Source organism: Diprion similis, chromosome 13, assembly GCF_021155765.1.
Source record: "Diprion similis isolate iyDipSimi1 chromosome 13, iyDipSimi1.1, whole genome shotgun sequence".
NCBI lineage: Eukaryota > Metazoa > Arthropoda > Insecta > Hymenoptera > Diprionidae > Diprion > Diprion similis.
The window spans coordinates 1,484,805-1,501,252 of record NC_060117.1 but is presented as its reverse complement, the minus strand read 5'-3'; the positions used below and the strand labels follow the sequence as shown (position 1 = coordinate 1,501,252).

Below are 16,448 nucleotides of genomic sequence, written 5' to 3'. Positions count from 1 at the left end.
AATCGGCCTGTAAGTGTCGCCACCTAGGATTAAATCCGAAACAAATGATTCACGTCGCGGTAGTTTGCGGCCAGCAGCAGCCAGGAGGAGGGCGAATCCATGAGACATGAGCGAGCGAATCATCATCAGTTGGCCGTGAGAAACCACCGCGATTAGAGGAATCGGCTGCTGTGCATCGGTGGTGGGAACTGGGAAGTCGGTCAGTGACTCGCTCGAACGTCGTCGGTGTGCGGGCGTGCGAGTGAAAAACAGTGAAAAACAGTGAAAGAAAGAGTGGCAGTGATAGGTTGTGTCGTCTTCGCCTTGTTCCCGGGTCCGAGCCTCTGCGTCGGTCTCCCTTCGTTCTGATGTTGGCGGGTAGCGGCGGCGGCGGCGGCGGCGAGGAGCGGCGGCTCGCCCCGCATCATCGGTAATCCCGAGGGGAGTCATCCGCATCCGAAGGTATTGTGTCGTATCTTGGCGCCGTAAAAATGGCGGAAAGAAACAAGGTAACGACCCCGGCTTCCCGGCCCGTCCCCATGAAGCTCTTCGCTACGTGGGAAGTCGATCGCACGCCGCCCAACTGCATACCGAGGTAATTAACCTGCCGCCTTTTCGTCACCCACACACTCTCTCTCTCTCTCTCTATCTATCTATTTATCTCTCTCTCTCTTTCTCTCCTCTCGTCTCGCCCGCAACAAACTGCGAGTATATTCAGATCATCCTGCGCAGCTGTATTCAACACGCCCTTTTTCCCCGTTCTCTTTATCCCGACCTTCTTATCTCCCTTATCTTTCTTTCTTACTCCGGTTCAACAAAGAGGACGACGACGTGGCTGCTGTTTTTCCAAACTGGAATACTTACATTGTTTCTCACCGCGCAGCTTCTGGTGGCTACATACCACCATGTGTTTATCCTACTTATTCGTTTTTATCTTAGCGTTTTCTTCTCGACCGTCTTTTGTCCTCACGACCAATTACTTTTTTCGTCTGTTTTTCTTTTCTGTTGTATATTGCAACCGAAGTCGATCGATTTCTTTTTTACTTTTTTTTGCAACTTGCGATTTATGCCTTAATACTGCTGCTGCATCGGACAATGTACCGAGAATACCTCGAGCTGTTTGTTTTCACATTCCGGCCTACAGCTATACAATCGTACCGGTTCTTCTTCTTCTTCTTCTTCTTTTTCTTATTAATACCTGTGTGAACATAGGCGCATGAATGCATCGTGTAGTATTGAACAAATGACGGAAGGGATCGGGAAGGGCGAAACTCTTTAGTCAGAAGCGCGTTTTCTCTACTATACGGTCGGTTTGACGTTTGCGTTGTTTGGCTGTCGTTCAACGGCGGATGTTAACTGTCAAAAGCTGTCGCGCGCGCAACGCAAGAAACCGACTGCCGACACGCTTTTTGTATGACGCGTTTTTCTTTTTTTTTTTTCTATAACCACGATGTATGTATGTACAAAATTTTATCAGACTGAAGTTAGTAACATTAGCGTATCGAAACATTGACTGGCATAAAAGTCACTGTTTTGTAATATTTTAGTGACTATGAAGTAGTTGAATTATCAAAATTGGGGGGAAAAAGTCACTATGTTGCAATATTGTAGTAACTTCGAAGTGACTAAATTATGAAAATATAATTTTATTTTTCTTTATTATAATTTACTGAATTTCAGTCGTTCCTAAAATTATGAAATATCGATTTTCTCAAAACGTAAATCATTACGATAACGTCACTAACTTTAGACTCGTGACATTTTCTCCTCTATAGTACTGAAATACTTCTGACAAGTATATGTAACTGTTTCGAGAGAAATACCGCGTGTATAAATCGAGCAATGTCTTTTAAAGGAATGCGCAGTCTTATTTCCGTTGATTCTCCTTACACTTACCTCGCAAGTTTTCTCAGTATTTTTAATCTGGATTTTCACCAGCCTCGCGGTCATGATTTTTCATGAGGCTGAAGTTAGTAACGTCAGCATAACGAAACGTTGGGGGAAAAAAATCACTATTTTGCGCAATATTATAGTGACTTTGAAATGGCTAACTTGTGAAAATATAGAATTAATTTTGCTTTATTATAATTGACCGAATTTCAGTGATTTCTAAAATTACAAAATAACAACGGGTTTTCCAAAAGCCCAATCATTACAATAACGTTACTAACTTCATTGTAATAATTTTTATACGACGCAAAGAAAGAAGAAAAAAAAAATAAACTACCTTTTTATCGTTTCAAACGTCCTAATTCAGCTGCTATAGACTAAATCATATTTATTATCACGAAACTCTCTGATGATGCGAGGAAATCTGTGAATAATAACGATTCATCAACATGATAATCTCTTCAAAGTCGAGATCGTAATCTAGGTCACTAACTCTCAATCATCATTCATACTTACAACATCATATACAGTGTGCGAGACGTTTTTTACCTATCGTTCAATTAGCCAATGATTATTACGACGTCTGATTCTTCTTATCATTACTCTATTTTTCTAATCTCTTCACCGATCGAATAAACTCGCATGCAGGTTGTTAAAAATAAACAAACAAGATAAATATATACAATTTTTATACACGTTATTACAATTTAACGTTGGATCGTATATGTATGTGTGTAACGTCTTACAGGACGGGACTTTGATCGGATTATTGATATTTTTTCTGTGAAACCAACCAATCGCCGGTCATGACGATAATTCTTTGCACAAATATTTATATCACTACGCGTCTTCTTGTAGTATTATGGTCGGATACGCGACACGAAGTATGTTTTTTTCACAAATTCTTAAACGTCGGAACAATCGGTTTATTGTTATATATATACTGTAGATAAAGTACGTTTTAAAATACTAAAAATTCTTTTGTTACGTACTTAGTGCATTTCAAAAATTCAAGATGGCGTATATTACATGACTGACGAAAATTTTAAATTCCATCAAATATGTAGAAAAAAACTGTGCCCAGGAGTTTTTTACCTCGCTGATTACGAATCTGAAATCAGATTTTGAAAATTCGGTATGGCGTATCCAATTAGCAACCCGGAAAACTCCTGCATAAAGTGTTTTTACTGTATTCGATCAAATCTGAAATTTTCGTCCACCATATTGGATCCACCATCTTGAGAATTTTTTAAATCTGACTTCAGACTTGTAATCGATGAGCCCAAAAATCACAAAATAACATCTTTTTGTATTCTGTAGAATTCTTTATGAAATATACAAATACATAGATGCATATAGATAAACAGAAAGCTTTTGAGGGGGAGAGAAAGCGAGAGAGCGTATGAATAATTATCTCCAAATCGATAACGAGTCCGTCCCTCTTTGCATGTATGTACATATACGTGTATGTTTGTGTCATTTTTTTTTTTCTTTCTCTCGCCTCTCTCCGACAAAAATAGTATACATATAAAGATATGTATTTATAGACACGGGATGATAATCGCATTCACTCTATAATAACGTAGATGCTCGCTCGGTATATTATATCGATTTATAAAGAAGTATGTACGCGTTGATTAATTTTTATGACAAATGCAGAAAAATATTATAAACCTGTATAACGGTATCGGATACGTAAATATGGCGATAATTTTTGTATGTCAAATTTATATATACAATATTCGTTTACAGTCTGCGGTGAAGCAGACTAATTTGCATTTGCGCTGCTATGCTATATTATGTATATATATTCTATGGACATATGTATAGTACTGTCTTATTATAGGTATACTTCTCCCCATTGAAATTTGCGGCCACTGTGCAGGATATTTGCAATAAAATATAATAATACGGCTGTTGAATCACCGTATACTACATATAGGTAGGTTATATATATATATATATAACATATCTGTACAGTGTTTTATAATGTAACGACTAGAGATCTCTAGGGGGAAGGAAAACGCACCTAATTCATGATGAGTATCTTTTTCTTTATTTATTCAATCTATCTGTTTATCATAGATATTTATATGGCGAGTTATTCAATTTATTGTCGGATTCAAAATTTTTGTAATATGTGTATTCGTTATGACGGTAGTAGATTGTTTCAAAATTGAAAAAACAAACGAAAACTTGATCTAGTCTCTCTGTAATGGGTGCGTTCCAAAAATTTGCTTCCAGTGCTGTCGATATTCTTTTATCTCTTTCGCGCACCGCAGCTAATTTCAGAACGCACCCTAAGTATCAAATATATATTATTTTCAACTAATTAATATAAGTATCAAGAATAATGTAGATAAGATTGAGGAGGATGATGAGGGAACGGAAAAACGTGGGTCTGATGTACGTAGCAATTTTTTTTTCCTTTGTTTTTTTTTCCTTCATCTCTTCATTATTCTTCCTCTATATTAGTCCGGTCACGTTGTCCTCACTTATTTCTCACGTACGCGCATGTATTGTATGATACATATGTATATACCTTGTATGTGCTACCGAAATATGCTAATTTCAAATCATTGAAACAGCTTGGCATATACATTTATGTACGTACATACCTATACAATGCATTATGTATAACAGGGACGAGAAGAGTAGATATGCATACATACCGTATTATGTATGAATCTAATGCGTCGTTCTGCTGCCGTCGTGTTGCGATATGAGCGCGAGGGGCGGGAGGGGAGGGGAGGTATTTACAGATGAGAGCATGTATAAAATCGATCCATGCGCATTCTGCCAAAGTTTTTTTTTTTTTTTTTTTTTTTTTTTTTTTTTTTTTTTTTTTTTTTTTTCTCCTCTTCAAATAAAATTATGCATAAAAAGAATCAGAAGGTGATCGCAGATGCGTGGAAAAAATATTTTCGTCAATCTTACGAAACGATAGGGGACTGTATATATAATACAGTATTATATATATTTTTTCTTCACGTGAAATTCATTGTGCAGAACGGAGAAGGCTGATCCACCTCATGCCATTATTGTGTCTTGTCTGATTTTTTTTTTTTTTTTTTTTTTCTTTCCTCTTTCGGTGAAAAATGAATCATCGTTCTCGTATCGCGATTTATTTATAATGTGCACTGAATATGTATGTAGTATGTATGTACATGTATTGTCGATTTAATGGCGATAAAAATTGTAGATAATTGAAAATTTTGTTAATATGCACGAAAATAGATGACGATATCTCCGATGTATGTATGACAAAGGGTACACACATTACACACACGTATAATCACATCGTAGATCACACAGCAGCCTGCCGGCGCGGCCTTGATTTCTGCAAATAGTGTAGAAGCTATGTATGTATGTACATACATATCGTACATTCATACGTACACGCCTATGTAACAAGCTTACATATATGTATGTACATACATACGTATATATACGCGATTATGTATATAATGTGCACATAATCGCCGCCCCTACGTACAACTAAAATACGTCGTGACCCTGCGGCTGCTGCGATGATGATGATGTGTGTGTGTGTAGAGGTTTCTAATTAACCTGCAGCTACAAATAGAAGAGAAGAATGAGAAAGAAGGAAAAGAGGGAAGAAGGGGCGAAGAGATGGAGGGAAGGAGTGAAAGAGAGATTGATTATTGGAAACTGTGCGGGACAGGAAAGTTTATTGTTATTATCATTATTATTATTGTGGGTATTTCGCTCGAGGCTTCAGTCAGTTGGATGTAATTGGACATAAGATTTTGAAAAAAATTTAACGCCAAGTATGATTTCGCCGCATGGCGAAACATGTTCAATTAACTATAACGTGCGCAGTATCGAGTTGCGAATGATTTTTTTTTTTTTTGTTTGTTTTCTTCTCTCTTTTCTGCAGTGCGAAATTTTATTCTTTGACATCGGTCAGTGTTTTATTTTGTATTTATTTTTGTAGAAAATATAGGGATGCAATTTTTTTTCTTTGTCGGGGTGTGACTATTGGTTTATTTTTCTTCCATTTATTATCTTTAGAACATGTCCACGGTAATGGATTTCTTTTTTTCTAGAACACCGATATAACGACAGGGTTTATCAATTCATATCATGTGTGATACGCGTATAACTAATTATATCTATACATAAGGTGAATAGTGTAAAGAGTGGCAAAAAATAATTCACATTGATAAGGCAGCTCCTATTATAATCACTATATAAATATATTATATATGCCATCTGTAGGTAGATAGAAGATGATAAAGATCGTATAGAATTTTGTTTCCAATTTTACATATCTTCCGCTGAATTATTTGAATTTCGGAGGTTTGAGTCCTAACGTAATGTGTCTATGATGTTATGCATACGTCAGACAACCTCAAGTGACGTAAGGATCGGTGCGCTGCTGGTTATACTCACTGCAGGCGTAGTTTTGCTATTTTCATCCATAGAGTTATAGGTTTATATATGTATATAGGTACACGGATTGTGTATTTATTCTTCAGTGGTGCGGAGAGAAGAGATTCCCTGTAATCTATCTGTCGTCTGATTTTTTGGATTTTTCCTTTTTTTTTCCGCCCGCAATACACTTGTATTTTCTATATGTATGCTATACAGGTATGTCCATCCCCCCCATCGCTGTCACTCCTTTATGCGCAACGAGGACTCTGGATATTCTCCCCATTCATGATAAACTCATTCCCTTTGCCGTGGTGATTCATAAACCGTACAGTTCGATCCCTGTGGAGGGTGTTGCCTGAATTCAGGCGGGTAGGAACTCTTGCCCGATGACGTCACGTTTCGTGCGAATTATCACGGCATAGGGATTTTTTTATTTGCCGAACATGAGACTGTGAAATCCGCCTACTCGCAGGCAACACGCGCTACTTCCCCGAGCACGAGCTGCTTGCACGCAGGTGTTTTAACTCGGATAATGTCAAACAAATTGGACATAAATTATGCGCATAAACCAACTGACCGTAACTCGGAGGGAGAGGTGAAATGCTTGTGTGGGTTAATGTTGTGCCTGGGCTTCGGCTCGACGCTTTCCACGTCCGGTATGCCTGCCTGCCTGCCTGCCTTCTGCACAGTTCCGATATAATATCGATTCAATGTCACCGACCGCCCCACGTTCGCCTATCCATCCATCCATCTATCCTACAGCCCTCCGTACCGCGAACTTGCCCTGTTATTGCGTGTGCTTTACCAATTTAACCGGGAGGAAATAAAGATAAATTTTTATTATTGTTTTTCTTCTTTTCTTTCTCTCTTTTTTTTTTTTTATCGCACTAGGGGGAGAATGAGGTATAAATATGACAACGGAGGATTGAAATGAAATGTAGATATTAATCAATTTCGTGTAATTTAATTTTTTTCTCTAGTTCTTTCATTACTTGCTGTTAGTATCGAAATTGAGGGACAAATTCACGCAACGCAACTCGCACCGGCGCGAGTGAATTTCTATGACCAAATTCAAAATTTTTAGAATATGGTCGGTGATAAAATTCTACTTTGTATACTTTTGCCATCTTTTCATACACTGTAAAATGGTGTTTAACGATTTACGATGCCTTGAAATAATCATACAGACGAAATAAAATCGCAATCGTGTCAAATGTGACCATGTTTACTGCGGGATTCCAATGTGGTTGCCGTTTGACACGCTTGCAGATTTATTTTTACTGTCAGATTTATTTCCAGGCCTCGTCGGTCGTGGTACACTGTTTCACGGTAAATAGCACTATGGCAAGAATGTCTAGCGTATGATTTTACCTTCAATTAAGTTGTGAAAAAATGAGAATGAACAGCGCAAAATTCACTCGTAGATGTACATGTATCGAATAAAAATTGATGAGAATCGATCCATCATATCGTTAAATTATTTATCTACAAATTATAAAAAATAGCTCGGTGAAAGAAACACTGGTTATTATTATCTTCTATCCAATTTTCAAACTATTTACAATTTGAAAATCACGCTTTACTGACTCTGAAAAAACTTTTCGTAGTACCATTTAAAGAATTCTCGGTTTTGTTTGTGCAGACTTTGTTCATTGACGCTGAGTCGGTTGGTTCTTCTGAGACCGTTGGGTGCCGATCTGGCGTCGATCAGTCTAGCTGTTAAAATGCAGAGTTCAAAAAGAACGCTGAGATCGAACGAGATAGCTGTACCAGCCGCCGGTATGCTGGACACCGAACTGGAACTTCAGTTCGCCCTTCAGTACCCCCACTTTCTTAAAAGGGACGGAAACAAGCTTTTGATACTTTTGCAAAGACGTAAGAGGTACAAGAACAGAACAATGCTTGGTTATAAAACCCTTGCTGAAGGAGTCATCAACATGGCACAGGTATGCGCGCTTTCGCAGTCACATGGCCAAGGATTTTATCAATAGCAAAATAAAATCTTTTCAAAACCTGATACAACGTTCCATGCTTTTAGGTTCTGCAGAAGCAGATGGACCTCGAGCTCGAGCTCATTTCTGACAAGTCGGAAAAGTATGGCGGTCATTCCGTCGTTCTAGCCAAGGTTAGCGTCGTCGCGTTGAGTTCGCAGCCCGTGGATCACGACAAGAGGCTTTTGAACGATCCCAGCGAAAGACTGGGTACTGAATTCAGCGACGACGAGGAAGAGTTCAGTTCCGAAGGAGAGGCTGAAGGCAGCGACAGCGAACCCACACTGGAAGTACACAGAAGAAAGAGTAGAGCAAAAATACCCGCCAACGCCAGGGTGAGCGTCCAACGGTTGACAACTGGGAATAAATCTTGATGTACAAGCGTGTTGATTCTTATTGATTAGTCAGATTTTGTGATAGATCGCTAATTGCGGGGATCTAAAGTTGTTTTTCATTTGAATCGAATTTTACTTTCAGCAAAGAAACTTGAAGCAGAAATTCATTGCGCTACTGAAAAGGTTTAGAGTTTCCGAGGAACTGGAACACGACCAAGAAGAGATCGGGCAAAAACTTTCAGGTAAAGCTTGGTTCATGGTTTTTTTTTTGTTTTTTTTTTTTTTTTGTAATTTAATCGATATCCATATCTTATCGATCATCGATTGTGGTTTTTGTACTACAGGCGGCGACATGGAAATCGAGGAGTTGTTTGACGAGCTGGAAGATTTGTCTGACAGCGGACCAGAACTAGACACAATGTCCGTCAGCAGCACGCCAAAGCCGTCATTGAGACCGTTCTTCAGCTCTAGTCGATCTCTTTTGGCGCCGACGCACACAGGTAAGTTAAAGTCGCTTTACGGGGGATGACGAATTTTTTTCAACGAAAATTAATCCCCCCCCCCCTGTTACTAAAAAAATATAAGACATTGAGGCAAGTTGGTATTATTATTATTACTGTTGAATGTCATTGAGACAGTCAACAATAGATAATTGATTAATAATCGATTGTTTGATTGATTTATTGACTAATATTATTGTAATCATCATTAATTTTACCAAATGAATTACGTTTATAGTATATTATTATTATTATTATTATTATTACTACTATTATTATTACCTTCGCCGCCATTATTATTATTATCATTATTATTATTATACATACGTAAAATGTATTTTTAATTGTTCTCGCTCGTAGTGTTCGTAATAATGCTTTTTCGTTTTCATTACGTTCATTATTATTATAATTAATGTTGTTATTATTACTATTATTATCATTACAATCATTATCGGAAGAACGTTTGTCGTCTGTATGTCAGAACGTTGTGTAGAAAATATTATAATACGTAAAAATATGTATAATGATCCGTATTTCACGTTAGCAGATGAATTCGCAAAAAGCGTGTGCGTGGTTGGTAGTGAAACGATGACGTGGAAAAGAGAGAATGAAATGAGTTAAATTCTCACTAAAAAAAAAAATTTCACATCTATTCGTAGATTATAATAATTTAATCATCACATCAATTGATTATCAATATAATTATTTTCACACTTGAATAAAACTGTATGAAGAAGAACGCTGTCTGTAGAACGATCCGTTGTTATTTTTGATACTTTGAGAGAACATTCAACCAACTCTTGTTACCCTTAATTTTGTTCCATTCAAACACGATGACCTTAGGCTTTCGATTAGGAGAATTTTTCGAGAATGTAGAAAGAGGGGGACATAAAAAAAAAATTTGAAAAATATATATATTTCTTTTGTTTGTAAGTCAGACGCATATTAATAACTATGTTCAAGTCTGGTGGGTTTTTGGCTTTGCATTGTTGCATGGTACGATTCGGTAGTAGTAACCGGCGAGGAAATCGGTACCAACTCCGCTAACGCCGTAGCTCAACCTCATTCCTGTCTGGCTACCAAAGAGAAGAATCGTATCGGACACACTACCCCAGGTACGTAAGCCGACTAGTTGCCGAATATCTGTCGTAGTATCTCGATTCAAGATACGAACAACGAACCATAGTGTTTTCGCAAGTTTTCTTTCAACGCTACGATTCAATGACGGTAATTTGTTTTTTTTTTTTTTTTTTTTTTTAGTTTTGGTTTTTATGGTTTTGTCGTCTCGAATATTGTCGGCGAATTTCTCTCAAGTCAAGTTACCAATCTCTTTTTCTCTCGATTTCAAATATAGTCTCTTGCAATGTTTTTTTTTTTTTACTTCAAGTCGTTCGGAATCGTAGAGAATTTTCACTGTCTTTTGGTATGTTGTATGTTTTATCATGTATATGATATTTTAGTAGAGAGCCGTGTTCAAAAGTCTATCAAATTGCTATTTAACCCAGTTGAATATGTATATTATATATATATATATATATATATATATATATAAATATATATAATATACACGATGTGTGCGTGCGTGCGTGCGTGTACGTAAAGTATGTAATACGCTGTGTGTTTTTTCCTGTTTGCCTTATTTTTCTTTATTTTTCCAACGAATTGATTGAATAAGTTTCCATCGTTTATTACTTATTGTTATTATTGTTAAACTTTTTATACTGACAGCTGCGAAGCTTCTATCTATCTACCTACCTGTGTAACGTACGTACATCTATATCTAATAAAAAAAAACCAGCCTGAATGTTTACTCGTACGTTTCTATTTGCAGTTTCTATTGCTTTGTTTTACAAATTTTGGGTGTCTCTATAAATAAATTGTTCGTTTCTTCATTTTCGTTGTCTGATGGTACAATTATAAGTAATTGCTGTTGTTGTGTTGTTGTTGTTGTTGTTGTTGTTTCTATTATTATCATTATGACTATTATGATCATTATTGTTACAAACATTTATGAGTATATTATAACATACATAATCTCACAATTCAGCACGTCTCTGTCAGCCTTTGTATAACGCATCTATTACCTCGCAACCCGTAACAACCTATTGTGTTTGAAAAACTTATAAATCCGTTGGGGCGAATAAAGCTTATTCAAAACGAATGCATCCTTGGCAAAATTAGCATGACCGTATACTGAATTTGGCTAATGCAGTGGTTACGTAACGATCGATATGCGCCTCTATGCTAGCCTTGGCATTCTTTGACAGTACGTCTAACGCTGATTCACTTTAATATATTGATTTAAATGCAGGAAAAAAAAATTATTGTCATCACGCCAGAGGTGTTTTTATTTACATCTATATATATATATATATATATATATATATATATATATATATATATATATATATATATGTATGTATGTATATATGTATGTGAAAACGTATCGTTTCTTCCATTCATTTAATCATTTTTCTGCACTTTAGTTCGGTCTTCAAATACGATTGTCCTGTTTTGAATTTTGTCTGCTGCACACTTTATCCGGCGTCTATCCTTTTATCTGTCTCTGAGCTGTATCCACCCATCTACCTTTCGTCGATCGCTCGATCCGACATTCCGAGCTGTTCTAACCGATGTGTATTATCTCTTTTGCCAATTTTGAAATACAATTATACAAGTATAACTACGTGCCGATATTCTCCATTCACCGGTAAATCCGCTTCCGCTTGTCGTGTTAAAATTGGTAATATTGCAGAACGCGGGGTGGACCGACTCAGCGACGACAGTTCGAGGAGGGCAGACAGCGATTCGCATCCAGAAAACTGGACGGATCACGAAGCTAACGATGCGCCACAGGCGGTTGCCGGATCACCGCCAAAATCCAGCTCGGATCATCCCAACAAAAGTGACGGCGCCGACAGAAGAAGCAGACTTTTTGCCAGGGATCGGGGAACGCCGGGAAGCAACAAGTCCAAGAAACACAGTCTCAGCGTCGACCTCAAACCAGCTACCGATATGAACAACGCCGAGGTAAGAAATCTATGCGCCGTCAAATCCGCGCCGTCGCTCATTCATCCTAACTTTTCAGCCGAGAAAGGCCCTCGTCGAACAATTGGGTCGAGTTCTGCCCGACGATAGTCTTCCAGAGTCCGTGTCTCTCGTTTCTCTCGCCGATCCAGGTGGCGCGGTTCTGGCCGCTCGACTCCAGGAGCGAAATCAGCGCGTTCTGACCACCGCGTCACCAGCCGACATCAGGGCGACGTTCACCTGTCTCGTTGCTCGCATTCAAAAATTGTGAGTTTGGTTTTGAGGCGAAGACGAGAAACTGGATGGAAATTTTCACCATCGGTTTTATTTAAAAACTGACTTTCCACAGCTGCAACAGCTCTGCTAAACCGCCGGCTCCCATTAAGGTGGTTATAGCGGGCGGAGACAGTTTCGTCAACGCTGTGCTTCGCCATTACGTCGATCTCCTCAGCTTCAGGCCACCCGACTGGCAAAATTACCTGAGATTCCTCGTCGTTCCCCTCGGCTCCAACACTCTAGCGAGGTATCTCTGCTCCGTCGATTCAAGGTACTCGATGCTCTTTGGCGAGGAGTGGAAAGAAATCATGGAACGCGAGGGCGGAGGCGCCACCGAAGGCGCTGCAAGGGTCACGGAATATTTGGCCACCTGTGGACCGCTCCTATCTCTTCCCATTGCCGAGGCGATGGTGACTTACAGGTGGGAATTTAAATTTACTTGTTGAAAAGTCAAGTCAACTTGAAACTAACAGAATTTTGATAATCGATGGACCTCGCTGGTTGAATAATAAGTTAGGGAACAAAAAAGAACCGTCTAAAAAATCTAAAACAATCTTATCTGCGCCGTCGATTGTGGGCATGAATTACACAACGACCCTACGAGATATCAACAATTTGAGAAAAGTTAGTCGTTGAAATGTTTAAAGTGATTGAATTGTTGTGTTTTTTTTTCATCCGATTCTAATGTTTTTTTTAACTCGTTTTGTTTATTGACCAGATCCTGACAGATTGTAAGAAATCTTACTCAGGTGAAGATTCGAAAATCTTTACAAAATTAGCCCAAAAACGTTAGAATCGGTTCAAAAGCATCGAATCATCTTTTTCCCTAATATTTCATTGACACAGCGGAACCCATTAATACTTGAAAACATTTGCAGACAAGAATGGAAACTCCGAATACAACAGCATTGAAATAAATTCTTTTCATCCAATTCTCATTCATCCCTGCTCGGTTTTGAATGCACTTTTTTTTCTCAAAGTACTACATTTATATTTTACCAGGGAGACCGACGACAGTAGCCAGATATTCATACCCTTTGTGAACGACGTTCGAGTCGGCTGTCCAGACAGCAGCGCGTCGGCCTCCGTCGACCTGGAAGAGGCGATGGCTGTGTCCGGTTCTCCGCCTTCCCTGCCTCCCCCGAGTCTGCCAGTTCCACCTCCCAGCCGACTGACTCCTCCGAGTAGCCCAAACGTTGGCCAGCCGAGGGACGGCTGGGAGCCGGTCGAGCTGCAACTGGACTATTGGGGAAAACAAACTATAGGAGATAAGGGGAAAATCACGCTGAGGCAGGCGTTCAGAGCGCTTCACGTCCAGAGGCTACCACCGCTCGGCGAAAACCCTGGACATCATATGTCGATGAATTACACGACAAAGGAGAAGAAGCAGAAAAGTCAGTTTGCCTTCTTTTCAAAGTCACAACGAATTTTGGACACCGTTCTTAGATTAGGAGTCATTTCTTTTACATGTAGTGAAATTTTGCCAAGTCTTTGCTACCGAATTTTCGCCATTCAACCAGGTTCAAGATTTTAGCCTACTTCTGTCTTCTACCTTCTTTGTAAATTGATTTTTGAATCAGAATTTCAGCGGTGAAAACGGATGTACATGAATAATGGTTTTCTTGGTTTGGTACTGATATTAATTACTTGTAACATAGTAATTAACAAGATGTTAAGAAAGTAACACACATTTATGTTGAATATTGCATTTTTTCGATAATAGAGTTAGAATTTGAGCAAAAAATAACATGTCTCGGTAGGTTGTATGTACAATAATTTTCTCTCGATCGTACAGGTTTAGATTGGAATTTAATTCTCTCATTTCCACATCAATATACACTTATTCAGGACTCTTAAAATTTTTTTCCTGAAACCAAGTTTCCAATAATTTTTTTTAATTAAAAAGCAGCTCAAGATCATTAATTTAAAAATTTTCATGTCCCGTATTTGATTGATTATCAACGTAAACACGAAACGTTTTATTTCTGGTATTTAATCATTGATTTTATCACAGTAATGAGACTGGGAAAGAAGAAGGAGAAGGAAAAGGAAAATGAGCCAAAAAGTCAGACTGTCGACGGTGTGGCGAGACTGATATGCTCGGCAAAAACCCACAACATTCCATTGAAAGGTAAGTTTCGCACGACTGAGAAATGCAAAAGAGATACTTTCTCATCGTTCTGTTAAGAAACCGAAACAAAGATACGGGACAAGAATTATTTCCTCCTTGTATATTTTTCTTTTCCAGTCAGTATAGACGGCACCGAATGGTACGGCGTAAAATTCTTTCAGCTGTCGGCGCAGTGGCAGACGCATATCAAGACGTTCCCCGTATCGTTATTGGCCTACAACGTACAGCAACAGTCCCTAAATATCACCTAAACCTTGCAATTGACACGAGTAAAGTTCGACTTTGACATGTGCAGCTTACAGTGATTTCAGCCCTGATCGGCCACGTACTACTGATTTCCTTTTTTCTGCATTACCGGTATTTAGTGTATATATAATGCATTACGTTTATTGTGTTTTTTTTTTTTTTTTTTTCTGTTGTCTTTAGTTTCTTCAGTTTTATTTCATCTCATACATGTTTTATATATTTTATCCTCTTATGAGAATTAAGATCCTACAAACGGAGTAGGATTACGATTTAATAGGTAATCGGGTGTAAGTAGTAGTAGTAGTAGTATCGAATTCTTATTCCAAATCGATTATTATTCTTCCGTACTTATGCCTGCGATACGCCAAATCATATCCGTCGAGTTATAAGAAAAATACGATCCTCGATTGATATTTCAAATTATTTAATTATCCTATACTTTATAGACATATATAAGTATATATATATATATACATATATATATTTTTCTTCAAGTGCAATAATTTTGAAAAGATCTAATCTTTAGGCGAGAATCTTCCGATGAATCAAATTTATCTACGATGTCTTCTGCCCTTTTCGTATTAAGGAACAAAAAAAAAATACCATTACGTTTTGTTCTCTGTTGTTTTTTTTTTTTTTTCTCTCTTTCTTTCTTTCTTTCGCCGATATTTGTACAACAGCAGAAAACAAGACTTGTGACAATACACATTAATCATTGAGTATTCGGCAGGAATTGAACAACATATCATCGTATCGCTTGACAAAATAATCAATTTTCATTGACGTCGCATCGTCAGTCTGCGTTCGCTTTGCGTTTGGCATAAATGAAAGGTGAATCTATTGTTTTTCCAATAATCATAACACACGATATTCCTTTTAAGAATATACCAAACACGTGTGTGCGCGTAATAGGATTTGAAAATTGTTCTTCTCTCGTGTAAAGATACATGCTTGATATAATTGTTTTTTTCGTTTATTCATTTACTCGTTATGAATATGAAAATCCTGCTGATTTGAAAGACGCAAGTTTTCGCAAAAGCTCGCTTTAACAAAAAATTACGTTTTATTTTTATTTTTTCTGTTTTGTTTTTCTCCCCCTTGAAATATTAATTAATTTGCCGAAGGAAATGAAATCAAGTTGTCCGAAAAAATGATAATTCTAATCATACTTCACCAGGCTGTTGTGTATATATACCTATATATATATATATATATATTTTATTTCTTTTCTTATGTTATCGATTACTTTTTTCTAAATTTGAGACGCGTGCAACGAGATCCAAGCTTTATTTACATGTTATTGTTTCTCTTTTCTCTTAATGTTTCTTTTCACACCGACGATGAACGAACGATATTGTTTAAATGATTTAGAAGTTTTATTTATTTTTCTTTATTCTACCAATTTTTCAATTATTGGTTACAATTATGTATATATTATACATATTAAATATATATATATATATATATATATATATATATACATATAAGTATAAAATTACGTTTACGATACATAGTCGATGTATAATATATATTATATAATATATAATATATATGTATACGGGTGGTTGCAGCATCCTTTGAAAAAATGGCAGTGAAGAAACTTTGCACGCCGTACTTTGATATTAAATTTAACAGTAATAATTATGGGTAGTATTAAATTATACATATATATACA

The 16,448-nt window shown here is 37.4% G+C and overlaps 1 protein-coding gene across 2 annotated transcripts; it reads left to right on the top strand.

Annotated features, from left to right (window-relative positions):
- The first annotated feature begins 301 nt into the window (after window positions 1-301).
- LOC124414061 (phosphofurin acidic cluster sorting protein 2) lies at window positions 302-15,158 on the top strand. Of its 2 annotated transcripts, XM_046894937.1 has the most exons (12): window positions 302-574; window positions 7,910-8,213; window positions 8,306-8,593; window positions 8,736-8,835; window positions 8,938-9,093; window positions 10,104-10,208; window positions 11,849-12,123; window positions 12,182-12,387; window positions 12,470-12,817; window positions 13,399-13,790; window positions 14,411-14,527; window positions 14,645-15,158. In XM_046894937.1, exons 1-12 carry the CDS (start codon window positions 471-473, stop codon window positions 14,776-14,778), a joined length of 2,529 nt encoding a protein of 842 aa, XP_046750893.1. In that variant the 5' UTR covers window positions 302-470; the 3' UTR covers window positions 14,779-15,158. The 2 variants fall into 2 exon arrangements, with proteins under 2 accessions (XP_046750893.1, XP_046750894.1); XM_046894938.1 differs by lacking the exon at window positions 10,104-10,208.
- Window positions 15,159-16,448: the final 1,290 nt, after the last annotated feature.

Excerpts from the sequence above, each read along its gene's own strand:
- LOC124414061 (XM_046894937.1), top strand. The coding sequence starts at position 471 with ATGGCGGAAAGAAACAAGGTAACGACCCCGGCTTCCCGGCCCGTCCCC. Across the intron at positions 12,124-12,181 it reads CCGATATGAACAACGCCGAG|CCGAGAAAGGCCCTCGTCGA; the intron begins GTAAGAAATCTA and ends CTAACTTTTCAG. Across the intron at positions 13,791-14,410 it reads AAAGGAGAAGAAGCAGAAAA|TAATGAGACTGGGAAAGAAG; the intron begins GTCAGTTTGCCT and ends ATTTTATCACAG.